Source organism: Erpetoichthys calabaricus, chromosome 18, assembly GCF_900747795.2.
Source record: "Erpetoichthys calabaricus chromosome 18, fErpCal1.3, whole genome shotgun sequence".
In the NCBI taxonomy this organism is placed as follows: domain Eukaryota; kingdom Metazoa; phylum Chordata; class Cladistia; order Polypteriformes; family Polypteridae; genus Erpetoichthys; species Erpetoichthys calabaricus.
In genome coordinates this window covers 34392605-34419074 of record NC_041411.2, presented here as the reverse complement: position 1 = coordinate 34419074, position 26470 = coordinate 34392605, and the positions used below count along the sequence as shown (strand labels likewise).

At 39.6% G+C, this 26470-nt stretch overlaps 1 protein-coding gene across 5 annotated transcripts in view; it reads left to right on the top strand.

Moving 5' to 3' along the window:
- col7a1 (collagen, type VII, alpha 1) overlaps positions 1–26470 on the top strand; it is a 173119-nt gene that overhangs the window by 78767 nt on the left and 67882 nt on the right. For all 5 annotated transcript variants that reach the window (XR_007933886.1, XR_007933887.1, XM_051921176.1 and 2 more), the window contains exons 38-63: positions 194–238; positions 493–606; positions 964–1035; positions 1120–1155; positions 1332–1385; positions 2168–2239; positions 2347–2460; positions 2569–2595; positions 2720–2773; positions 7326–7397; positions 7481–7540; positions 7659–7694; positions 11384–11428; positions 11533–11568; positions 11770–11814; positions 12095–12130; positions 12401–12436; positions 13445–13477; positions 17199–17270; positions 18109–18168; positions 18309–18344; positions 19981–20061; positions 20180–20215; positions 24271–24315; positions 24413–24484; positions 24593–24637. Coding sequence is in view for 3 of the 5 variants with exons in the window: in XM_051921176.1 (XP_051777136.1) it covers positions 194–238; positions 493–606; positions 964–1035; positions 1120–1155; positions 1332–1385; positions 2168–2239; positions 2347–2460; positions 2569–2595; positions 2720–2773; positions 7326–7397; positions 7481–7540; positions 7659–7694; positions 11384–11428; positions 11533–11568; positions 11770–11814; positions 12095–12130; positions 12401–12436; positions 13445–13477; positions 17199–17270; positions 18109–18168; positions 18309–18344; positions 19981–20061; positions 20180–20215; positions 24271–24315; positions 24413–24484; positions 24593–24637 (1434 nt within the window). In the remaining 2 variants the exon portion in view is untranslated. The remainder of the gene's footprint in view (positions 1–193; positions 239–492; positions 607–963; positions 1036–1119; positions 1156–1331; positions 1386–2167; positions 2240–2346; positions 2461–2568; positions 2596–2719; positions 2774–7325; positions 7398–7480; positions 7541–7658; positions 7695–11383; positions 11429–11532; positions 11569–11769; positions 11815–12094; positions 12131–12400; positions 12437–13444; positions 13478–17198; positions 17271–18108; positions 18169–18308; positions 18345–19980; positions 20062–20179; positions 20216–24270; positions 24316–24412; positions 24485–24592; positions 24638–26470) is intronic.

Here is a 26470-nt window from a genome sequence, read left to right as displayed (position 1 = left end):
GCTCATCTTTTACATTGTCTCTTGTGAAACACAGCAATGGGAGGGCTGCATGTTCCTGGATCTTTGGTAACATTCTGACCAACTGAGTTAGTCATTTTGGCCTCCCATCCCCACAATTTTTGTGCCATCTCCTTGATTAGCTGATTATGTTGTGTAGTGTGTAAGATTCTGTACTCATTTAATTTTCTTACAGGGAAAGAAGGGAAGGGATGGATTTAATGGACCTAAAGGAGAACCTGTAAGTCTACTGACGGTGTAATTTTCTCATTTGCTTAGTCTTGGATGCAATGTGGTGTGCAATTTATATGTTGTAACCAGTTTCTGTTTAAAATATGGTGATCACTAAAATATTTATTTTTATATAGATCTCTAAATATTTATATAAAGATCTCTGTTCTGTACTTCACTGATCACTCACTGAAAGTTTATCCTTTACTGTGGTGATAAAGTCTTGACATTTCAGCTGCTCTTTCCTACCTTCCTGATCAACAGGGCCGAGATGGTTTTCCAGGGAGGGATGGCACACCTGGAGCTCCTGGACCCCCTGGAGAGCCTGGCAGGCCTGCAGATGGTGGTCTTGGGGTCAAGGGAGAAAAGGGAGATCAGGTGAGTCTTTATAAATTGATGAACACAAGAAATGCTATTTCACAATTTAGGCCCATCGGAAAGTTGCCAAATTCTCACAGAACAGCGGTTCTCAATCTGTGGGGCGCGAATGTTGCCATATGTGGCGTAATTTCGCTATTCGTAGGGAAATTTTTAACTTGTAGCGGTGTACCGGCAGCAAAAAATATAGGAATACATTTTATTAGGGTTTCAAAAAAAGTTTGGAGGGGCGCAATTAAAAATGTTATGAAAACTCGGGTCACAAATACTTAAAGGTTGAGAAACGCTGCCACAGAAACACTAGTCACATCAGTCAAACAGCAAAGGGTTTCTCTAAGTGAACTTTTTTCTTTGCAGGGCTTCGCTGGCCAGGCTGGCATTCCTGGGACACCTGGTCGGTCTGGAAATCCTGGACCTCCTGGGTTACCAGTAAGTAAAATCCAATGGAATTTTGGAATGGGATTATACAACAGCTCTTCACATTTTAAGCTTCTGTGTTTTGCTTACTTGTAGGGAAGCCAAGGGCTTCCTGGAGTTCGAGGAGATCCAGTAAGTTTTTTTTAATGTTCCATTGACATTGGAATCCATTATGTGTTTCACACCTCACTTTGTGTGTGGTTTAATTTTTAGCAAATGACTGTTTTGATACATTGTAGTAAGATTTTGCATTGCAAGAGCTGCTTTGAGGCCATTCCTCCTAACAGTTCTTGCTTTCTTATTCACAGGGAGAGTCAGGCTCACCAGGATCATCTGGTCCAAAGGGAGAGAAAGGCGAGCGGGTGAGGATCCTGCCTTCCTCAACGTTATTTGTGACTCCTTCACATTGTGTTCTACTCCCTGTGCCTTCATAACTTCATTTTTTACTTCTCCTCGCATTCTTGATTACCTTCTTTTGTTTCTTATTTCATTCATTCAAATTCTTTCAATCCATTTTTTTCCACATTTATTTAACTTTGTTAACACTTACTGTATTTATTTATTTCTCTTCTTCTTCTTCTTTTTCTCCTTCTTCCTCCTTCTCTTCACCACCCAGAAGTATTCCTTTCACTTCACCAAGTTATGTTCTTCCACTTTATTGTCTCTCACATCTTCATACGATCAAATGGGGCATTTTTTTTATCATGTGCCTTACTTTTCTCACACTTTGGCTTCTTTATCCTTCTACTTCTCATTACATTTTGTTGTTCTTCTTTCCCTCTTTCCTTTTATTCAGTTTACATTGTCTTTTTTTCACAATTCTTTAACCAAATGTGCAGTTGTCCTTTCTCCTTTATGCAGTTTATCTTTTTCTTTTTATGCATCTTATTTTTATTATCTTTATTTCTTTAACTCCCACCCTCATTTCCTGGTCACTAGCCTCCCTCATTTATCTTCTGTGTCATTTTTCCTCCTTGTCTTTTTTCATGTTTTTCAAGACTGTTGCTTATCTCTTCTTCACTTGCTTCCTTTTGACTATTTTTACTTTAGCTTGTTCCTTTCCCTTCAATTGCCCTTTATGCCTTTCTTGCTTGTTTTCTCACTCATTATTCTTTTATCACCATATTCCTGCTTTACATTTCAGGGAGAGCCAGGTTTGGCCAGTGGAGGGACAATTCCAGGACGAAAAGGAGAGCCAGGTGTTAATGGAGTTCCGGTGAGAGAGTCCTCTGTTGTGTTTTTAATCTTTATTTGATTCTATTTTTTGACTCATTATCTTGTTCATCTTTGACATTAATCATGATTTTTGTGTTTTTTTTACAGGGTTTCCCAGGAACACCGGGCATTGACGGTGTTAAGGGAGACATGGGGCCGCAGGGACCTCCTGGGCAGCCAGGACGGCCTGGAAATCCTGGGAGCCAAGGCTTGTCAATCAAGGTGAGAGCCTGCTAGTAATTTCTGTGTGCTTGTAAATAGCACCTTAAGAGGATTAGTCAGATTTGTAAATCATAAAATGTTAACCACTTACACTGTGTTTTCTTTTAGGGTGAAAGGGGTGAGAGGGGTGAGCCGGTAAGTCTTTTGGTAACCACTTTCTCAACAGATGGAGTGCTCATAATAACAGAAGAAGTTTGACAAATGAGAGGATATCTTTCAGACCACTAAGCTGTGCATTTTTATTTTTTTTTGTCATCAGGGACTTCCGGGTGTTGGCAGTGGAGTGGCAGTAAAGGGCGAACGTGGTGATCCAGTAAGTCTCTTTCATTGTAGCAGGCTGCAAAATTTAATGTATAACTTTTTGTAATTTGATTTTTCACCCAGGTTTTGTCGCGTATCTTCAAAATAGTAAGTTAGCAAGTTCAAACTAACCCCAAAATAAATGCAAATGTGTTAACGTAAAAGAACCTCCTATAACTGCTAGAATATTTTAAGAGTAAAGCAAATTCAGTTTACGTTTCAATTTCAACTTGGTCTGAAATGAGTTAATGGTACATCTTAAAAATATATATAGTCCTCTGTTTCCCAATTTTGCTTGTCTGTTACTCTCAGGATAACATTCTGAGGATTATCTCGTTTTACAGCCTAACCTTTCTATTATATAAAAAAAACCTGAGATGAGACGAGATTTTTTCCAAGAGATTTTTTCAAGTCCCGCCCTCCCTTCAACCATATTCAGCCACGCACTCTCATTCATGTGAATGCTTTTGACAGACACAGTTCTTGCTTTCTCAGCTCTTATGAATTTTAATGTTTTCCTCACTTTAAGTTCCCAATTAAAGAAGACGTATTATGTCCAAATCTTATTGAAGAATTTCATCACAAAGGGTTAGCAACAGAAGAAATGAGTACATGGGCAATCCTAGCACCAAGAAACGATGAAGTCAAACAAATTAACTCCAGAAATGTCGATCGGTTAGACGTCAAATTGGTTATATGCATATCAATAGACTATGCTGAAACAGTTGGTGGTAATCGTGCAAAAGATGAAAACATCAATTTACAATATGCCAAAGAATATCTACATCTGTTAACACCATCCAGTCTGCCTCTGCACAAATTACTGTAGAAAGAAGGATGTATCCAAGAAAGGTAATGTAATACATCTTCAGGGGATAACATTAGACACCAAAGGAGATCTTGATATACCATTAATATTAAAACGTTAACACTTTCCCGTTAGAATAGCATTTGCAAAGACAATTAATAAATCTCAAAGCCAAAAATTCAAAAAAGTCGAGTTCAAGCACTTTATTGTCATTGTGTAACACAACGAAATTACTTTTTGTGACAGCCCCGGGGTGCATTTAAAGAAAAGTCAAATACAGTAATCCCTCACCTATCGCGGGGGTTACGTTCCAGAGCCCCCCCCGCGATAGGTGAAAATCCGCGAAGTAGCGACCTATATTTATTTTATTATTTATACATATTTTAAGGCTTTATAAACCCTTCCCACACTCTTATAAACCTTTCTCACTCTCTTGTTAACCTTTCCCACGCTCTTATAAACACTTCCTATGCTCTTAAACACTTTCTACATTCTTAAACACCTCAGACCAACACTGCACGCAGCGATCAGACGTCAATGTGTCTGCACTCGCTTTGTGAAGGGGGGCAGCTGAACTCACGCTGAGCAGAAATGGACTTTGTGCTGCTTCTGCCAAAATGCCTGCTTGTCGCTCTGCGCGTTCGGAAGAAGGAGTGTGTGTGTGTGTGTGTGGGTGTGTGAGAGCTGAACGCACCTTCGCTCAAACCCCCCCTCCCCGGAAGCGCAGTACGCTCCTGCCACTTCGCATTGTCAAGGGGGTGGGGAGCTGAATGAACGCTAAGGAGAAGTGGACTTTGTGCTGGCTTTGTGCTGCTTGTCGCTCTGCGTGTCAATAATTTTAAGCCTGTACATCACCAATTTTCCTGTCTCACTGTCTTGTCTTGCGTGAAGTTAAAATGTTTTATAATAGTGAGATGTTACTCATATCCTTAGCCCGACATCCACATATCATATGTGTTAACAAAGTGTGTTTTATAAGTTTACATGTGTTTAAAGCATGTGGGATGGGTATTTTAAGGCTTAAACTATAAAAATGTTTATTTATATGGTCTTTCTATATCGCGGATTTTCTCCTGTTTCTGATGGGTCTGGAACATAACTTCCGCGCTAGGCGGGCAATCACTTGTATTTAAAAACCCGCAAAGTCGTGAATCCGCGAAAAGTGAACCGCGAAGTAGCGAGGGATTACTGTAATTCCAAATATGTCATATTGCTCAAAGTACAGCAGCATAAATTGTTATTGCACCTGTTAATGAATAGTACATTACATATTCTACAGTATATTGTAATACATTAGTATATTGCACATTACCATTATAGCTTATTGCACATGTTCAGTTTAAAAGTCATTTATTTAATAGAGAGAAGGAAATGAAAGTTATTCACGGGCAATTGTACGTTGTGTTGTCATGATGAAAGTCCAAACACAGAATCAAAATTCAATGCAATATTGACAAAAATTTAATTAAAAAAATCATTTTTACTGAAGTTTTACAGTAAAAGTGTAAGTTTAAAAAGTATTTGAGTGTTAGGTTTAGGTTAGGTTAGGTTTAGGTTTATTTGTCATATATAGGTTAACACAGGGTCAACATACAATGAAATGTGTATGATGAGAAAAACAAGTCACTCAGCCTAGATCCAATAAAGCTAAAAAATAATATTAAAAAAAAAAATTACAAGTTAAAAATAAACAAGCCATATAAAATAAAATGTGTACGTTTTAAAAACCAAACAGAATGAAATCGTATTACACAACAAATAACTCTAACGCAACATGAAACATAATTTACTTTCAAATAATTACGTTTTACTATTTTTAATGTGGTTAATTACTCACTGAAATGTAAAATAGTTCTATTATGCATATGTAACAATTCCCATGAAAATAATAATCTGTTTAAATTGTACATCCACATCCCCATATGCGAGCAGCAGAACCGCAAAGAGGCTAGTGCATAGCGAAGGCTCAGGGGTTGGCGAGCGAAGCAAGTAGAGGGCAATAGCCCCCTAGTTTTCATCAAAAAAAATTACCAAAAACAAATTATGGATCCGGGCGGCATGGTGGCGCAGTGGGTAGCGCTGCTGCCTCGCAGTTGGGAGACCTGGGGACCTGGGTTCGCTTCCCGGGTCCTCCCTGCGTGGAGTTTGCATGTTCTCCCCGTGTCTGCGTGGGTTTCCTCCGAGCGCTCCGGTTTCCTCCCACAGTCCAAAGACATGCAGGTTAGGTGGATTGGCGATTCTAAATTGGCCCTAGTGTGTGCTTGGTGTGTGGGTGTGTTTGTGTGTGTGTGTCCTGCGGTGGGTTGGCACCCTGCCCGGGATTGGTTCCTGCCTTGTGCCCTGTGTTGGCTGGGATTGGCTCCAGCAGACCCCCGTGACCCTGTGTTCGGATTCAGCGGGTTGGAAAATGGATGGATGGATGAAATTATGGATCCCAGTGTGAAATGATGGATTTCGAGAAACAGTATAAATGAAAGGTATATTGAGTAAAGATATCTGCTAACAGTGTTGATGAGGGTAATTTTTTGAAGGGAACGAAATGCAGAAGTTTTTGAAAAGCTGTAATGACAACCTTGCAAAGGAGGAAGATCAGTAAATAAATCCATGGAGGCATTCTGCAATGAATGGTATGAACAATGGTTAAGGTGCAACAAACCCATAAGAAATCCTTGAGACATTTTAGCTCTACTACTAATCCCACAAGCTAAAATGAAATTTGGAATATTGGTACATATTTTTCCACCAAAAATATCAATTAATCCAGTGCTTTATGTAACACAAGTATGACCTCAAATTATTATTACATGAGCCCAGTTTGAAACCTCTTGTTTGATGTATGGTAGAATGAAAATTTTACCTTTGCAAGCATTCTCAGTGACACCCTGGAAGTCTGAACATGCAATTTTTAAGAGACCACTTCTCCTGGGCTGTCTAATATGGTGAGGGATAAAAATATTCTTATAGAATGATGGATTTTCTTGACTAACAGATTGTTCCAGCCTTACCATTGTGTGTTAATGAGAGTACTTGTCATCTTTTTGATTTCATGTAATATGACATAGCCATTTGCATCTCTCACCTTGGAAGTTTTTTGGTTTTTTTTATTGATTTTATTGTAATCATTCAATACAAATAGATCAATTTTTACAAAAAATAGGATTGAAAACCGACCTTGGAAGTTTTATCTGATCACTCACATCTATTGACCCAATGGTCGTACTCATGCATAACCTGTTCTTGTTCCCAGATGTGAACTGGACTACGGGTGCAACCATTTACTGTCACCGTTGTCACCATTTATTGTTTCTCACCTTCAAGCCCTACATAACCTTGCTCCCCTCTACCCCACTCAGCTCCTAGCTCCATACACTCCTTGTCGCTCTCTCAGGTCCTTCTCCTTACTGTCCCACGCACCAGACTCTGGGAGGGCAGCTCCTTCAGTGTTATGGCCCCTAAACTCTGGAACTCTCTTCCTCAGTCTCTACGAGAATGATCCTCTTTCTCCACCTTTAAATCTCAACTCAAAACTTTCCTCTTTGAAAGAACTTTTGTCTTCTGTGTGATCTCTTTTTTTTTCCTCCCACTCTATATATAAAGCGACCTTGGGTATGTCAAAGGCGCTCTATAAATTCAACTTATTATTATTACCATATTTATTTTCTTGAGGCTTAGAGTTCACGTCTGCTACTTAGCACACCACATTATTAAAAATCTTTATTTAACTGACATGGATTTACTGTCTTGGTTTCATTCACAGGGAATCCCTGGAATATCTGGGAATCCGGGGCTAAGAGGTCCAACAGGTCTGCCAGGACTCAAGGGAGACAAGGTATTAGCAGAAAAATTGCTTGGGTTTATAGTGGGTTAGAGTTTTGAGAACATAAATGACACACATTCATATTATATTTACAGGGTGATGCTGGCGAGGGCTTGCCAGGGCTACCTGGGCGTGCAGGAGAGCCTGGTGATCGAGTAAGAGGCTGACTCCCTAGTGTGGGCTAGGGTTTAGTTCATTTTTTTATCAATCTTGTGATGATTTTTGCTTTGTAGTGATACTCAGCTGTGTGACTCTAATTTTATTTTTTCACAGGGTCCTCGTGGGCCTCCAGGGGAAGGTGGCACCAAGGTACGTCTTGAAAGGCTTTGATTGTTGTCGGACTGTTGGTGCTTTAATCCAAATGGATAGAAGGCCTCTGTCTAACTGGCAGCTGCTTTTTAGTTTTTATGAAGTGCTAGCAGAACATGCCCAGGTGTTCAAATGCTCAGGAGAGCTGTCCATCCATTAGTCTGTTTTATTCCATGGCATTCCCAGGCATGCTCCAATACTTGAACCTTGCAGTGCATCCTGGGGCTTCCCTGAGGTTTTCTCCCAATAAACTATCTGTGTACCCCCCAGAGAATTCCTCACCAGATGTGAAAACAACTCTCACTGTCTCCTGCAGAGTCATTTTGAAGTGGAATCTTTCACCCCTGTCATAAACAGTAAAACTCAGAAAAGTTCATGCTGACTGTCAGCGCAAGCATTTCAGCAACAGCAAACCACTGTAGGAAAGACAACACAATATGTAAAATATCTTCTGGTTTTAGTGATATGCAAAAAAGGACCCTTCTTTATACTTAAACTGCTTTTAATTTCGTCCTTGTTCCCATAGATGAGAGTTTAGTCTAATAAACAGCACCTGTTTTAGCATTCAACAGCAAGTCTGGGACAACCGGCTATATTTATTGGCCAAACTACGATCTTTGGTACCCTTACTTGTGATCGAGACCCCAAGGTATACTTGTTTTGCCGTAACAGAGCAACGTCAAAGTTAATAAGGGTAATCAGGAAGATTTGTCATGAAAGGTTGAATCGCAAAGATCAAGAGTGCCAAGGTAAACCAAAACAAATCTGTAACAGAACATCTTCTTATATAATACGCTACCGTGGCTGTCCAGGATTTTAAAACACCTGTAGCTCGCAAACCGGTTGAATTATTGACCTGAAATTTGGTACACATATACTATGTGATGTCTACTATCCGCTTTTGGGGTGATGATTGACCGCCAAGGTTATTCCTCTTTTTATTTTTATTTTATCTTATTGTACAATAAACTCAGAGCAGCCGTGCGTTCTCATCCCTACCACCTTCTCCGTCACATCCCCTACCTCTTCATATCTTAAATCATTCTTGAGGCAGATTGAAGACTTAAGTGCCAGCTTAATTGAAAAATTAAAGAAAACGTACCAAGTAACTGCAACACAAACACTGACTTAATCAGTTTTAACGCATAAAGATGCCGACGAAAGAAAAGAAGAAGCGGGCCGCTAGGGTGGAGAAAAGAAGAGCTGCTCAGGAAGGAGCAAGCGCATCAACCTCTAAGCAAAGGAATGGTAAACGTACAGAGAAAGAAAGAGTATGAAAACCAGGAATGCTCAAGTCAAGTGTATTCACTGCATGTTATCATGCAGTACGCCGTTACTGGTCATCTATCCTATCTATCTATCTATCTATCTATCTATCTATCTATCTATCTATCTATCTATCTATCTATCTATCTATCTATCTATCTATCTATCTATCTATCTATCTATCTATCTATCTATCTATCTATCTATCTATCTATCTATCTTACATTTACATTACATTTACATTACATTTCCCTTTATAAAACTCCACTTCATTTAGATCTCCCTATTTTTATTTTTTATTCTTTCTTACATTTATATAAAACTTTGTTTTAATGACTGTTTATGAAGTTCAAAAAGATTTACAACTCCTTGTTAGTTGAAGTATTCTGAGGCGGTCAAAGTAAAGAATTTGAATTGAATTTCCCATTGATGTGAATTTCCCATTGGGATTAATAAAGTATCTATCTATCTATCTATCTATCTATCTATCTATCTATCTATCTATCTATCTATCTATCTATCTATCTATCTATCTATCTATCTATCTATCTATCTATCTATCTATCTATCTATCTATCTATCGGATGGCATGGGCGCAGGTACACGGCAATGGGACCATGAGATGTACTGCGCAGGTGCGTACAGCGCGCATCTCATAAACCGCACGCGAAGTTGTATCAACCGCGCACGAAGGAGTCACGGCCCAAAAACGAAAGAGCTCAACTGACGTGAATGAGAAATGAAGCAACAACGCGCCCATGGCTAACGACTACCGACAGCCACACAAAAAAAAGAGGACTCTGCGCTGCAGCCCAGATTCAAACGGAAGAGGCTACGGAGGCCCCACGGGTCCATAAAGTACGGAAGGCGCAGGCGTCAGCGCCATATTGTGAGTGGCACTACTGCGGAGTGAAGGCACAGGTGTCACCGCCATATTGTGAGTGGCACTACTGCGGTGTGAAGTTAGGAATAATCTGCTGCTTGGGTCGACTAATGTATTTCAGGATACCCAACGCTGGGGGTAGGCGAGCGAAGCGAGCAGAGGGCGGAGCCCCCTTGTATTAAACTAACCCCTACTATTCCTTAGTCACTAGAAGTTGTCATGGTAGAAAATGACTAATTCTTTCCTGTGTTATACAGTGGCAACCTGATGTCACACACTGTAAAAACATCAGTCACGTGACTGGCAAACAGTATGGTGGTGCCCATGTCCAGTAATGCTCAAAATGGTTACAACCATTAAAACCCTACCAAAATAATAGTAGAAAATAGCAACACAAACATCCAAAACAATAATTTAATGAGCTTTTAACTCTGTAAGAAAGACGCTATATAGCACCCGACTCAACACAGATGGAACACGGCAGGCATGTGTAAAATAAATAAACTTTTATTTTTCTTCACCTGTGGGCTACGCCTTCCCCGTTCCCACAGACACAACACAGTCCCAAAGCACACTAAATCACACCAAACTCTTTCTTCTTTCTTCACCACCACTCCTCCACAGCAAGCTTTGTCCTCCTTCCACCCAACTCCGGCTGCTGAGTGGTGGTCGCTGGCTCCCTTTTATTGGGTGACCAGAAGTGCTCCAGGTGCTTGATTGGCAACCTCCGGTTGCACTTCCAGGTAAGGCACCCCCTGGCGGCACCTGCAGAACCCCACAGAGCTGCACAGAACTCCAACCACCATGAAGCCCTGAGGGAGTCTGAGGCACCACTGCAACCCAGGGAGGCTGCCATCTAGCATCCAGGAAGACATACTGGGCTTCCCACCCTTGTCCCCCTAGCAGATGTGATGAAGGGGCGTCCTGGCCAGGCATGGACCCCGGTCATCCATCACAACACTTACATGAAAAGGGCACCCTTACTTAAGACTTAGACATGTTGAGTGTAACCATTTCAGCCACAGCAAATCACTTTTGGAACCCCTTTTAGATGTTGCAAAGAGCAACACAATATTTAAAACATCTTCTGGTTTTAGTAATATGTGTTAAATGTTGCAGCTCTGAGCTGTACTATTAGCATGCTAATATTTCTTAACTATTTCTTAAATATTTTCTGAGTGGGATCACTGAAATTGAACTTTCAAAATGGGGTTTCTTGTATACTGAAACTCACTGGTCTGTTTTCAATGAACCATCTTTCATTCTTTGGCGCAAGAGGTATATTTTTAATAATATCTTCTTTATCTTGCTTAATGAGCAGTATGGAACTTTTTTATGTATAAGTCCAGTCTGTCTGTATAATGAAACCCTCCAGAGTGGGATGTTCTCTTTCTGTTGATTCATGTGATTTGAAGATGTGTTTCATCAAATCTTTTAGGATACAGTGATCATTAAAATTATGCAACTGACATGTAGATAATTATACCTGGAGAGTCAGCTAATATATAACGACTATTATACCACATTTCTGTAACCCTAGGGAGAACGTGGATCACCAGCTGAGCGTGGAAGTCCAGGAGAAAGGGTGAGTAGACAAGCGTGTAGAAGCAAACAAGCCCACAATGCCCTATTTGTGTATAATAGAAGGACAGAACCTACAAATGACAGTGACCAGATGTTTTTTTGCAGGGAGAGAGAGGAGCGACTGGCCTTCCAGGAGTCAAGGTTAGCCCCTAATGCAAAAAGGAGATCAAAAAATCTGAGAAAGCTAATTCAGTGTGTTACATTTATGCTTGTCTCAAACTAGAAGTTGCAAGAGATAAAACAGACCTTGTGGATGGAAGCCTCAATGGTTTGGGCAGCCATTTCACTTTTGTTCCCTCAGTCGTTCTGTCTCAGTTAATCATTCGTTTCCTTTCACCACAGGGTGAGGCAGGCCAGTCTGGACCGGCTGGACCTCCTGGACTCAGGGTGAGTGTCGGCCTTCTGATCTGAAAGTAGGAAGTGAAGCTGAAGAGCCCTCCTTAGCACACATTTCACACATCCTTAAATGCAGGATTCAGTCTTGGCATGCAGCTCTGACCATTTGTAACAAACCATTTTCTTTTTTTTTGATTGCCATCATCCTTATTGCTATTTCTGTCAAAAAATCATTCATTCTTTTATCATCACAAGAAGGCCATGTGCAGCAGATCTTTTATTTCATTAATCAACACGTTTATTTTGCACTAAATTGTGTTCTTGTATTTAGGGACCATCTGGGCCTGCTGGAGAATCAGGAGAAAAGGTAGAATTAATAAAAAAAAAATGTAAAAAATAATGTTAAGTAAAAAACATTCCTGTTAATTTCTTTTGATTTTGGTGTTCTACTCTACTGCATGAATTTTGTCAATTTTCGGTCTTCAGCAATGAACCATGCACTTGATGGATTGTGACCAGTTTCAACACCGTCAAATCAAAGAAATATGTTTTCAGTATTGAGAAGAATTATATATATTTTATATGTTATATTCTTATTTTTACTTTTTTTAAATAACAAATTGTTTAATCATTCTAGGGTGATGCTGGCTCTCCAGGGGAACCAGGAAAAACTGTAAGTAGTCTTAATTAAAGTAGTTTTTTACTGTTGGCAACTGTGAACTGGGGGATTGGGTTGGAATTGCAGCTTAGTCCGTGTCATGTTGAGTCTGAACGTTTTTCTCGTGTATGTGTGGGTTTCTCTCTCACTTTCCTCACATATGTCAGTAATATGCAGGGTACAGTAGTTAGGAACTTCAAAATGCCATGGCACAGTATAAGCAAGAGCTGGGGTGAGGGGTTGTTTTAATGTTAAAATCGGATTAAGCAGTGATGGTTTAATCATTTAGATGTTATGACATCATCACACTGCCATTATAAAATGTGCCAAGACACAGCAGTTGTCGTCCAAGATTTCGGAGTGACATAAAAACAAACAACTGATTTGATTTGGACTCTTGCCTCACATTATGGATTAGATTGTTAGGTGCACTTGGTATGAATTTTTTAAAACCTATGATTTCATCTGGGCCATCTTCCTTTTAAAGTCTAAAAGAAAAGCCCTAGAAAGGGCCCAGAAAATTAAGCAGATTGTTATGATCTGTGTTTTTCTTTAATTTTTTTTTTTTTTTTGGAATGCTTCTGTTTTTTGGTAAAAGTATAAGTTTGTACAAGAGTTTCAAGAAATTCAAGTTTTGAGATAGTGGAAATATTTTCGTACTATCCCAGGATACTATTATTATTTGTTATAAGCACTGACATTTTGTGTATAGTGAAGTTACCCAGAGGCAACCGGGAATAATAATAATAATACATTTTATTTATATAGCGCCTTTCCCATGCTCAAGGGAATGAGTGGCATGTGACCTTACCAGAGCAATCATTTAAAGGCCAGCCAATGCATTTCCAAATCATCCAAGATTACGGATTCAACTCTCAGTGTTGTAATAGTGTTCAGCCAATAGTGTGATAAAGTTGGAGTAATCGTGTATTCTTAAACTTCATTGGCTCCAGTTACAATTTTCTCCTTTGAAATCACATAAGCTGTGTTTTGTTTTAATAAAATACAATATGTCTATTTCAGATCCCAGGGCCTTCTGGAAGCCGAGGAGAAAAGGTATCTTGGATTGAAATCAGAGTGTTTACCTTTTATAGTTACTCATAAATGTTATTTCTAGTGACTATCTCTGAAGGGCTGTGTTTTATAAAGAAATTATCCTTTCCATTGAATTTATTAAGTTAAGGGAATCAAACCTAACTCCTTAAAAACACTAACATTTTTACAGCTTTCTGTATCGGCTGCACTCTTCTTTAAAGGATGTTACGCTCCTATTTTAAGTTCATTGCTTAACTGTGTTTTTTTTTTTCCTGTTCCAACATGTCAGCAAATGCATGCAAACTCATAAATACTGCATTTCCAGAAAATAGAAATACAGTACTTAAAATATGGCACTTAAAAACTATTAAATTATTTCATGTGCCCACATGCATACAAAGGTGTGTTCAATTTCAGGTTTTTTTAGGCTTGCTGATTGCACTCAAATGTATTTTTTTTCCCAAAAAAACCTCATAAGAACTCATAACAAGGAGAAATGAGGCCCACTATTGCTGATAATAACTGTTAACTATTTGTTGCTATGAAATATTGAAGATTAGCATCCTTCACCCCCAGATATTTTGTGCCTTTGACCAATTTGGCCACTCTTTTGGCGAGGTCATGATGCCTGTTGTGGTCAAGAAAGGACCCAGTCATCCCTGCTTAATTGCAACAAAATTATAAGCAAAAGCAATGAAAATTAGGGCCAATAGAAATGAAGCTTTCTTGACTCAGGTTGTTGTCAGGCTATTTAATAGGTTCAGTTGGAGACTAAACACTTCCTTCTGGCAGCAGTGGGATTTATAGGTTAAGGGTCCAGAAGGGGTGGAGTCAGTTGCCCTCCCTGGGCATCTTCTTGGTGCTTCAGAGGGATCCAGAGAGGTTAAGGTAAGCGTCAGTGCCCCCTCTCAACCTGTAGTGGTGCTGCCACAAGGAGGTGTTCAGTCTTCTGCCAAACCTACCTCTGGACAGAGCTCCATCCTCGCGGTACTTCCATTAAATAGCATGACAGCAATCTGATTCAAGAGAGCTTTGTTTCTATTGGTGGACATAATTTATGTTGCCTTTGGTTATAATTTTGTTGGAAATAATCTTGGATGGGCCTGGAGAGTGGTTCAGAGACGTGCATGTGTGACAATGGTTACATGTACAGCCTCTCTATTTTAAAACTTGGCTTCACAATAAAGAAACAGACAATTTAAGCATCAGTGATGAAGCAAGTATGATAATTAAACCAATAAAATGTCATTATATATAGCTGAAATAGTTTACTGTCAAATAATGCACAGAGTACGCGACACGTGTTTCGCCCTAATTCTGGGCTCATCAGGCGTACACACTCACTGCACTCCCTCTACACAGTGGACCCTTGTCTTACGAACTCAATTCGTTTGCGAGGGCTGGTTGTAACTCAAGTTGGTTGTAAGTCAAGACTATTTTTCCCATAAGAAATAATGGAAATGTTCCAAACCGCCCACAGCAACACTTACTTAACTTTTTTTAATAGAAAAGGGTTGTATAATGTTCATAATTTACCAAAAACACCAATAATTTTTCTAATGTACTAACCAAAAAGTTATAAAAAGTGCCTAGCCTACCAGAAACAACAATTTCATACTGTACTCACCATTTAAGTTGACATCTTTGGCTTGCAGGAAGGAAGGAGGAGGAGAATGAAATGGAAGGTGGTTATTGTTTGGAAGGAGTTTCCTTATACAAATCTTTTCTTTGTAAAATTGTCGAGATGGTGGATTTCAACATGCTGTACATATTAGCGAGATCGGTCACACGAACGCCACTCTCATATTTCCACACACTTTCTTTGTTCGTTTCGATTGTGATCGCTTTCTTTACCTTCATTACCTTCACTTCCTTCCTTAGCAATTATCATAATAAATTATATAAATCACTGCACTGACCGAAATTACGTCCACAAACACATGTATCTGGGCTCCGACTGACGCTTACAAACGCTCTCGGCTGTTTGTTTACAATCGCACAAGCGGATACACGTGACCGCATTCGGGTCGTAACGCAAGATGTTGGTCGTAATTCAAAACAAAAATTTTGGTCGTAAAGCAAGTTGTTCACATGTCAGGCCGGTCGTATATCAAGGGTCGACTGTATACTGTATATATATATTGTGGGAAGCAGCCCGGACACAGACAGGTAGACATGATTTTAAAGCACCACAACATGTTTATTTACAATATTTACACACACAGACCCAGAGCCACAGCACCAATCACCCCAAAGTCCAGGCCCTTCACACAATGCCTCTTCTCCTTCTTCCTGACCACCTCCACTCCTCTCCTCCGAGCTCCGTCCTCTTCCACCCGACTCCAGCCATCGAATGGAGGGAGGTGGCTCCTTTTATACACACCCGGACGTGTTCCAGGTTCCTCCCGATTAGCTTCCGCCGGCACTCCCCAATGTGGAGGAAGTACCGGCTGCGCACCCGGAAGCACTCCGGGTGTCCCTGGCCTTCTTTCCCCCAGCACTTCCGGGTGTGGTGAAACTGCTGAGGGCCAGGGCTCCTCAGGCATTGGGCTGCCCCCTGGTGGTGACCACGGGCCCCTATAGGGTTGAGCTTCCAAGCTCAGTTCCTGTGGTCCCCAAAGCCACCAGGGCGGTCACCCCCTCGTGGTCTGGAGGAGGCTTAAGCCCTCCTCTGGTCCTTCTGTGCATCCCAGCTGGGTACCATCCCCAGCCGTTTGCCACAATATATATATAGACTTGTTTAAAAATATGAATATAAATTAAATTTGTGATGTATATGCACGGCATTTTAAATCCACAGACAAAAACCGGGAAACAAGAAGCCTAGTGAAGCAATTATTTCAATTTGAAAACAGTTTATAACTACCGTATATACTCGCGTATATGTCGGGTCTTGAAACCTGAAAAATCGATTATAAAATCGGACCCCGACTTATATGACCGTTCAAAAATACAACACTTAATTTTTCTTTTTTTTTTTTACATTTCTTGCTTCCACCAATCTTGCATCAGTTTCTCAGACACATCGAATTTTGTTGCAGCAGCGCAGTTACCAATTTCTTTCACCACTTCAATGACTTTTAATTTAAAACCAGCTTCAGATTTTCTTCTGATCGAACACTCTATCGCAGATAAGGGATGCTGTTACGATAAAGGTGTATGAGGGTGTGAGATACAAAAAAAACACCAAACAGTGGAAATGTCGCTTCGGAATAGTTCTGGTATTACCGTGTGGTCACGTAGGCACAATACATAGAAAAAAAAGGCAATGTGCTCCGTGGTTACTCTCTCAGGTGGGCGTTAGCATAGCATAATCTCTTGGACCAATAGCGTGAGTTTTCCACATTTGACTTATATGACTGACATTATTAAATACTGGAAATTATATGATAAAAATCAAGCTCCGACATATATGCAGGAGAACTTAAACGCGAGTGTATATGGTATGTAAAAGCTTGCTTTATATATGCTGCTGAACATACCCTTGTTCCCCACCACTACCTGAACATTCTTGCTTATCACAGACTTTTCTTTTCGTCTATCATTTTTCTTCAGTAACCTCTTTGTTTGAAGGACTGCTTTCGTTGATCAATTGGTTTAGATGAGTGGTTCTCTGATGTGTATCACCTTTTATGTCACATGGAGTGCTCTTGTTCTTGTCTGAAGGAAATTCTTATTTTCTAGCTCTGGAAAGTCTGAAGAAATTCAGTTGTTGACGTGAAAGCCTTACTGTCTTTTTCAGGGAGACAGAGGACTTCCAGGACCAGAAGGACCAAAGGGGACTAAAGGTGACCGTGGGGAGGCAGGTGAAAAAGTGAGTACACTACTTGCAGCTTTCCTTCCTGCAGTTCTTTAACAGATGGGTGATTCTGAAAGATCTTTTGCCTTGGTGGAAACTGGCATAGAAAACCCCAACAAAACAACAGCATTTTTAAAAGAAAAGGTGCCAGAGCAGTTCTACACAGCGGTGCCATACGGGAATCACTTTTGGTTCCCAATAGACCCTTGAGATTCAGGAAAGAACCTTTATTCAGATCCACAACAGGCTTCTTACAGTAATCAACCATGAGTAGAAGATCTGTGAAATACCAACAGGTCATGATTTGCTGCATACAATACTACAAGTCCAAGTTTTCTTAATCTGTTAGTGTCCTACATATGAGAAGAACCCTTACCAGAGAGAAATTGTGTTTTGTCAAGCAATGATTGATCCATACAACCCAATAATGAATCATAAAATGCAGTTAAAGATCCATTATTTTAAGAGTGTAGATGCATATAAACTTGGACTACTTTAACCCTAAATGAAATGGTTGTCAACTGGACTTGGACCTCAGAACCAGACACTCCTTTGTAATGGTTAGGCTTCCTTTCCAGGGAATACACAAGATGCAGCTATCTATCAATTATAATTTCGGATCCTTGGTGACAGTGTTGGCACCATTTTGGGATCTATCCATGTGACCAGAACGTTCTGAAGTGTTCAAAGTTTGTCACAAAATCCTACACAAAACGAACATAAAGAAAAGTTACACCAGTGCCCAAGGGACAATTAATGTCATTGCCACATACAATACAACTATTCTGTCAATTAAGCATTTTATTTTTACTTCTTTAATGTATATTTTAAGAAATGACTCTTTTTCCTTCAGGGCTCTACAGGCTATGGCATTCCTGGACAAGCTGGGCCAAAAGGAGACCCTGGGGAAAGGGTGAGTAACCGACAGTACTGTTGGCTAACTGAGGAAAATGAGGTTGCTAGTCTCGGAGTAGAATACACTGCACACAGGACACCATGATGAAGTTTTTGCTTGCGTTACTCACTGTTGGTAACATTCGTCCTTGTCTACAGGGTAACATTGGACTCTCTGGAAAGCCAGGTCCCAAGGTAAGTGAACTATTTTGTTTCCAGGATTCTACAAATTCCATACCCACCAGACAGTACACTCCAAATCTAGTAAACAATGCAATATAATACAATTTATTTTTCTTTGCTGAGTGCAGGCACAGAGCACTGTGAACAATTCTCAATTAAAATACAAATATAGATTATACTAATTACTAAATTCAGAACTGATGCACATATAAATACATATTTTGTTAAATCATATAGAGAAACCTAAATGGAAACCAATAGTACTTAGTTTTTGTCCATTAATTAATTGATGAACTATGGCCAGTTGACAACGGTGGAGATTAAAATTGTAAAAAAAGTCAAAAACAAATTCAGTCTGTGAGATCTTGATAACTTGTCACCTGCCCCTTTCTGGGTTTTCTATAATGGAGTCTGTGCTGGCTGTTCAGTTTGATAAGAGTGTCTTGCCATCTGATTATTCCAATTCCCCTTTATCTGAGATGCAGGAAAGCAGCCTGGCAGTAGAGCAGTGGCACTGAGTGCCACATCCAAATACAGAGAAGAGAAACAGAATAGAGAAGGGTTAGTAATAGTTTAAAAATATTGTGATACTTACATTTCTGTACAATTGCTAATAAACAAAAATGCACTATGCACAGCTAATCAGCAGCTCTAGTCAGGGTATGCCAGACTAAAGTTGTGCATCTCCAGCCTGGATTTAAAAGATATGGCTGAAGGAGCACCTCTTATACTAGCAGGCAGATCATTCCACAACTTTACAGTTTTGTAACTAAAAGCTCAACCTCCCACTGTTATTTTATTAATCCTTGGAATTTTAAGTAGGCTGTCATCTTCAGATCTCAATGTGCACGCTGGTTTATAAGTAATGATGAGATCAAGTAGGGTCGTGGCCATTTAAGACTTTATAAGTTAAGAGGAGGATTTTACAGTCAGCCCTAAGTTTAACTGGGAGTCCGTTTAAGGACTTCAGAACTGGAATTATGTGTTCGTATTTTCTGGTTCATGTAATAATTCTTGCAGTAACATTTTGAATTAACTGAAATCTGCATAAAGAACTATTTGAGCAGCCAGTTAATGCACTGCAGTAGCTGCAGTAATCCTACTAGAAATAAATGAATGAATTAATTTCAATAGTATCATGTTACCAGTAAAACACACTAATCTGAAGACAAAATTCTTAATTTCCAGTTCACTAGCTCAGTGCACATAAATGAGTGGTCAGGCTTCATTGTTTTTTCCATTGCTAATCTGAGGACTTGTTCATAAATTCCCAGTTTAGTATGTTCACCTGTAGAAGAAGATTCATAGACCTCTACTTTCTTACACTGTAGCTACTTTGTGAATTGTCAGCTATGGAAAAGCTCAACAGCGGCTGCCAGGAGCCACAGGCATTGTCTTTGATACTTACAGGGCACAGAACAGACAGAATGAATGCCAAGAAAACTAATGAGATGCTCAGATGTATTAACCCTCTGGTTTCAGTCTTGCAATGAAAATCAAGACTCCCTTGTAAAATTTGCTTATGGCCTAAATGGCTACTCAACATAGGCACTCTCTACAACATTGGATAATTTTCTACTGCTTCCACTTTATACTAAGTGTTCCAATTCAAATTTTCATTTACTCAGCACAAATTCTGTCCATACAGGGTGAACCAGGAGAGCCAGGTGAAAAAGGGGAACCTGGCAAGGTCGGACCCCCTGGCCAGATTGGACTGCGAGGCAAGGAGGTGAGACAAATGGCTACAAGGGGAATAAACTGGACTAGAGTGCCAGCTTGTTTTTTTTTTGTCAAAAACATCCATACATATTGCATATTGTGTTTTTAATGTTTTTTTCATTTCATAGGGGGAGCGTGGAGACAAAGGAGATGAAGGCACACCGGTAAAAATCTCATTTCTACTTCATAGATTCACCGTATCTATCACCGTCATCCTTTACTTGACACAGATAAAGCCAACACTTTTAGCCCCTGCTCAATCAACACTCGCATTATTCTCATATGTTGCTTATCCCATGCCGTGGTTATAAGATTAAAAAACAAATATAAGTGACATTAGGCAATTTTACCTGCAACAGGTAATCAGTATTACCAAAGTTTAATCCAAAAATTGGACAAAGACTGACCCTACACATTTCACTTTCACTCAGTATGCATCTCACAACTAAGTAGTACAAACCTTGTGCTTACCATATACTAACTACTCTAGCAAATCCCTTACATTTACCCTGCACTAACTAACCTAATAGTAACATCCATCCTACGCACTCACATTGCAATAAAAAATAAGACAAGAGGAGGCTAGTTAATATACTTTTGCAAGATTAGTCTAAGCCACTGCATGATACAAATTAAATTACACACGTAAATCATTCTCACGTTGCATCTGAGCAACACTCACAAAACACTAGTGGAGACTTTCCAGTGATTTCCCAGCCATGTTCATGCTCATAATATATTCCCCAGCACTTTGTAGCAGTTTATGTTTCACTCACTCTATCCCTACCTAATGCTCAGGGCCTACTTTTTTCACATTGTCCCTGCAGTCACACTAATGTTAACCTATACCAGTAAGATCCTCACCTTGCACTCAACTAAAATGTGCACCACACATAATCAAAAATTTAGGGGTGTGTGGGGCCTAGGGCTGACCAACCCCACATATGGCCTTTTACGTCAAACGCTGTTACCGGTATGTGTAGACTGTATAAACGTGCAAGTGAATTTAATAAAAGTAATACTACCATACACCGGATTTTCTCATTATAGTATTCACCTAAATATTTGCAAGATAACACGCAGGCTTTATCAAAATATAACGATATAATCTATTAAAAAAGTGCAATTTATAATTCATGACAATACCACAACAGTGCGAAATGCGATGGGGTGTCATGCGGAAATTAGTACAGCCTCTTCTAGAAAAGCACCCAAATTGCAAGTATACTCTGAGTCGAGATATGCAGGATGTCATAGTCATAACTCACATTGATGTCATGTCAGCCAGTTATCATTAGCGATACGTGTTTTTGTGCATTAATATTCAGACTATGGAATGTTTTCAGAGATTTACATGTACGGAATTCAACCTTGAAGAGGGATTTTAAAAGGGTTCCTCTTAGAAGCATCTCAAATATATATCTCTATATACAGTATAATCTTCATTTGGATCTTGATCTTTGTTTGTCCGCGAATGAATTAGAAGAAGAAGCACTAGATGGCAGTAGAGAGACAGCTAAAACATAGGCATTGCAATAAGAATCTCCTCCAGGCTTATACTACTGAAGACTGTAGTACTCCAGTCACACCTCAAAACACAGACATTCAAACTAAACAAATTGTTGTGCTTTAATTTAACTAATCTCTATATATAATCTTCATTTGGATCTTGATCTTTGTTTGTCCGTGAATTCATGTTCAACCGACACGGTTTCCTTCAATAAGGGCACACACAAAAAGGCGAGCTTCAAAAGGGTGACCTCAATTGGGCGCATCGAATAAAGGGAAACGCTACAAAATTATTACAGAAAATTTATTACCCAAAGGCAATGATTGAACGTATATAAAGGTGAAAGCAAGAATATCAAAACATCCAATTAATTAATGCATGCACTTCTAAGCGAGACGAACATTTTTCAATCCTATATTCAGTGCTTTTCCAGATGTGTTTCCCATTGATAGTTTTCTCCTTTCTGAATGCGTAGCCTTCTACTACGAGTAGATCTGCACCTTTGTTGCTCTTCACATATTCCAGAGCCATTTGAACTAAATTAACTACGAACACGTTTATTCGCCGCACTCAATTGAGGTCGCCGTTTTGAAGCTCGCCTTTATTTACGTGCACACCTTTATTCACTGCGGCCAATTGAGGTCGCCCTTTTGAAGCTCGCCTTTTTGTGCGCACCCTTATTAAATAGAACATATAAGTTGGACACACTTCTGTGATTTTCCATCAGTCGGCGTTTGGAGTTCAAGAAAGAAGCATTGGTTTTTCCTTACTCTTTGGATTGCCACAAAGCAACCTGCGAGATTGGAGAAAGGTTGAGAAGAGATCGTGAGAGGAAACGACAGCATCATGAAAACGAGATGGACTGTGAACGGAGAGAAGCAGAAATGCTCCTCCACCACCACATAATTACTATTCGGACAGTGATTCTGAGTAGGCCGTTCCTATTGAATCAATGTCCAAGGGTTTTGTTTTGTAATTTTGTTTCCCTTATAAAAAATCATAATGATGTGCGACGAAGGGCCCAGTTCACGACTGGCAGACGCGTTTAAACAGGGAGCCCTTCACAGACAACTTTAACACATGCAACGTAGTTGGGCGCACATGGCTAATATATATATACCGTAGAATATAACTTGACAAATCCGCTTGAACAGGACACGCAGACCTCAAAAGCGGGGCCCCCTTAGGTGCGGTTCCTGGGGCGGTCACCCCACTTGCCACCCCCAAATGCCGCTCTTGCATTCACGCCATTCATATAAGAATACAAAGAGAGTATAATATGGATTGATGACACATAGGCGTTGAGAAGTGGTTCTTAATAACTATAAAAAAACATGTCAATTTCTCATTGTGTTCTTTCAGTATAACAACACAACAACATTTATTTCTATAGCACATTTTCATGCAAAAAATGTAGCTCAAAGAGCTTTACATGAGAAAATAGACAAAGTAAGAATTAAAATAAGAGAACACTAATTAAAATAGAATAAGAGTAAGGTCAGATGGCCAGGGAGGACAGAAAAAACAAAAAAAAAACTCCAGACGGCTGGAGAAAAAATATTAAATCTGTAGGGGTTCCAGGCCACGAGACCACCTAGCCCCCTCTAGGCATTCCACCTAACATCAATGACCTCAATCAGTCCTCATTGTATTCAGGGTTCTCATGGAAGAACTTGATGATGATGGTCATTTGGACTTCTGGCCTTTAATCCATCAATGTGGGGACATCACGGTGCTTTGATTAGGTGGTGGTGGCGCAGATCGCCACCACAGAAAACCGGAAAAAGAACAGAAGAGAATGTAGGGGTTGGTACGGATTTTGGAGCCACCATGAATAGTAATGATGATTAATTGAATATGCAGAGCATCAGGATTAAATAAAAGTGAAGTTATGAGAAGGCCATGTTAAAGTAATGTGTTTTCAGCAGTGTTTTAAAGTGCTCCACCGTATCAGCCTGGTGAATTCCTATTAGCAGGCTATTCCTGATTTTAGGTGTATAACAGCAGAAGGCGCCTCACCACTTCTTTTAAGTTTAGCTCTTGGAATTCTAAGCAGACACTTATTTGAAGATCTAAGGTTACGATTTAGAATATAAGATGTCAGACATTCCGATATATAAGATGGAGCAAGATTATTTAAGGCTTTATAAACCATAAGCAGTAATAATAACAGGAAAAGAACCCTTTTTAAGAACTTCCTTTTTCCCCTTTAAAATCCGACCCCCTGACATTCTACTGGAAATTACCAACAACAGGAATGTCAGCCAAGATCAATATAAATTTAACTCGTAAATGAGCACACAAATACACAACAGAAAACTTGGGAAAGGAAGAGCCTTTTGACTAATTAGGTTTACAAGGACAGCCATGTCTTAGTACCTGTACTCATTCAGATCACAGTGTTCAGTCAATCCAGCACTTACTTCATATCCTCCTTGACATAAGCTTATTCCCCACCTCACTCACGGTAAACTCCATTTCGCCATGCCCTAATCCTCATCTAACACACGCTCGCTTGACATTTACCTTTCTCTCAGACGTGATGTAGTCCACAGTGTCTCGATGTTCAGCACACACTAACCCTTTACTTCCTGGAGTATCTCTTAGTTAGAAAGCAATTTCTTCTCTCCCATTGCACATGCTCCAGTTTTCATGTGTTCCACTGGGTTACTGTGGCACTTTTTAAAATATCTCTACACTTGATTTCAGGGAGAGCCAGGATCCCCAGGAAAGCCAGGAGAGCGTGGCCTCAGGGTGAGTGTCTCACATTTCTTTCTTTAATTTTTCTTATACTTCTTTGAATTGGTACAAATCCTTGTGCTTTTATTTTATTCCAAATTGTTTTTTTCAGGGTTTACAAGGAGCTGCTGGCCGTCCTGGAGAAAAGGGGGATTCTGGAGACCCTGGAGAAGATGGACGAAATGTAAGCTGAGGTCTACATTATAGCAGGGTTAAGGAGGGTGTCGTGGGGATTATGGGAGCAGAGGGGGAAGATTTAGGTTACTTGCCTAATCTCTATACCTGTTTGCAGGGCTCACCAGGACCGGGAGGGCCCAGAGGTGAAAAGGGAGATCAGGTGAGGATCCAGATCACTGTAGGTGTCTTTTGACCACTGACATTCCATGTACTGACAACATTGCAGGAAAAGATGACGTCGTAACAAAAAACATGCCATTCATCACTTGCCAGTCCCTGTTCACCTGCTTGCAAAATACAATCAAATCAAAATTTGATGATACCCACATTGTCGACTGCACTATTTTGTTAACTTACGTGTGCTTTTCAGGGCGAATTAACACTTTTCCTGATTTCTATGAGAATTTTACCCTTCAACTTCAAACCAACAAAACTGCAAAGAAAATGCATGCCAACTCAAGTGTGCTGTGACAAATGCATGCAGGAACAACACACACAGTGACAAATGTACGCAGCTAGTGGGTTGCTCTTTCTATACCAGATAGTCACTGTGAAGAACAGTGCAGGGATTTTAGTAGACACTTATAAAAATGACTACCGCATATACTCGTGTTTAAGTTCTCCCATGTATAAGTCAGGGCTTGATTTTACCGTATAATTTCTGGTATTTTATAATGTCAATCGTATAAGTCAAATGCAGGAAACTCACGCCATTAGTCCAAGAGATTATGATATGCTAACAGCCACCTGAGAGAGTAACCATGGAACACACGGCCTTTTTTTCTCTCTATTGTGCCTACATGACCACAGGTAATACCCGAACAATTCCGAAGCGACATTTGCACTGTTTTGTGCTTATTGTATCTCACACCCTCATACACCTTTATCGTAAGAGCATCCATTATATACAATGGAGCGTTCGATCAGAAGAAAATATGAAGCTGGTTTTAAACTAAAAGTCGTTGAAGTGGCGAAAAAAATTGGTAACTGCGCCGCTGCAACAAAATTCAATACGTCTGAGAAACTGATGCGAGATTGGAGGATGTAAGAAGATGTAAAAAAAAAAAAAAACATTAAGTGTCATATTTTTGAACAGATGTATAAGTTGGGGTGTGATTTTATGATGGATTTTTCGGGTTTCAAGAGCCGACTTATACGCCAGTATATACGGTAACAGATTTGCCTGCATGTTAAAATGTCATAAACTTTAGGATACTTACTGTGTGATATAAACTTCCTCTCCATAACTAGAAGCATCCAAATCAAGACCTGTCCGGCTTAATCGATCCCTGCAGCAGTTAATACCAAGAAATGGATGAGTGCTGTTTTTAGAGGTTTTATAATGAACTGCACATAATGTAGCACTTTAAAATTGTACAGTACAGTTACTCCTTAACTTAAATTGTTTTGTGTTTTCTGTCCATGCGTGTATAGAGTTTCTCTTCACATTAAATGGTTTGCTTTGATTGAATTTCATAACTTCAATTAATATTATTTTTGTATCATTCCAGCATTAAAACTGTCCTTTCATTGTTAAAAATCACAATTCATGAGAGGCTTATATGGCATAATTGAAATTAGCATTTTATGTGTACTGTATATGTAATAGAAAAATGATTGCCAAGTGGAGTTTGCAGGCTGCGCTCATTTGTCCTCCATGCATTTGTCACTGCAAATGTTTTTCATTTGTCCTGCATGCCGTAGTTGTGCCACCCACCAATTTTAAAATGACAAATAGAAGAACTGAAGTAAAAACTATTGTTTTTCTGCTAAAACTGAAGATATTTATCTCCTCCATTCTTTCTTCATATCTCACTCTGTACATTCTTAGAATCAGTCTGTTAATTCTTCTCTTCTCCACAGTAAGACATTTATTGTTAAACAAATCCCAGAACTGCACGTCTGTTGTCTTATAAGGCATACTTTCAAGTTTCAGAGTCCATATGTGTGTATGCATTCATTTACCTTGCAGAGCATTTGCATTACACCTGCT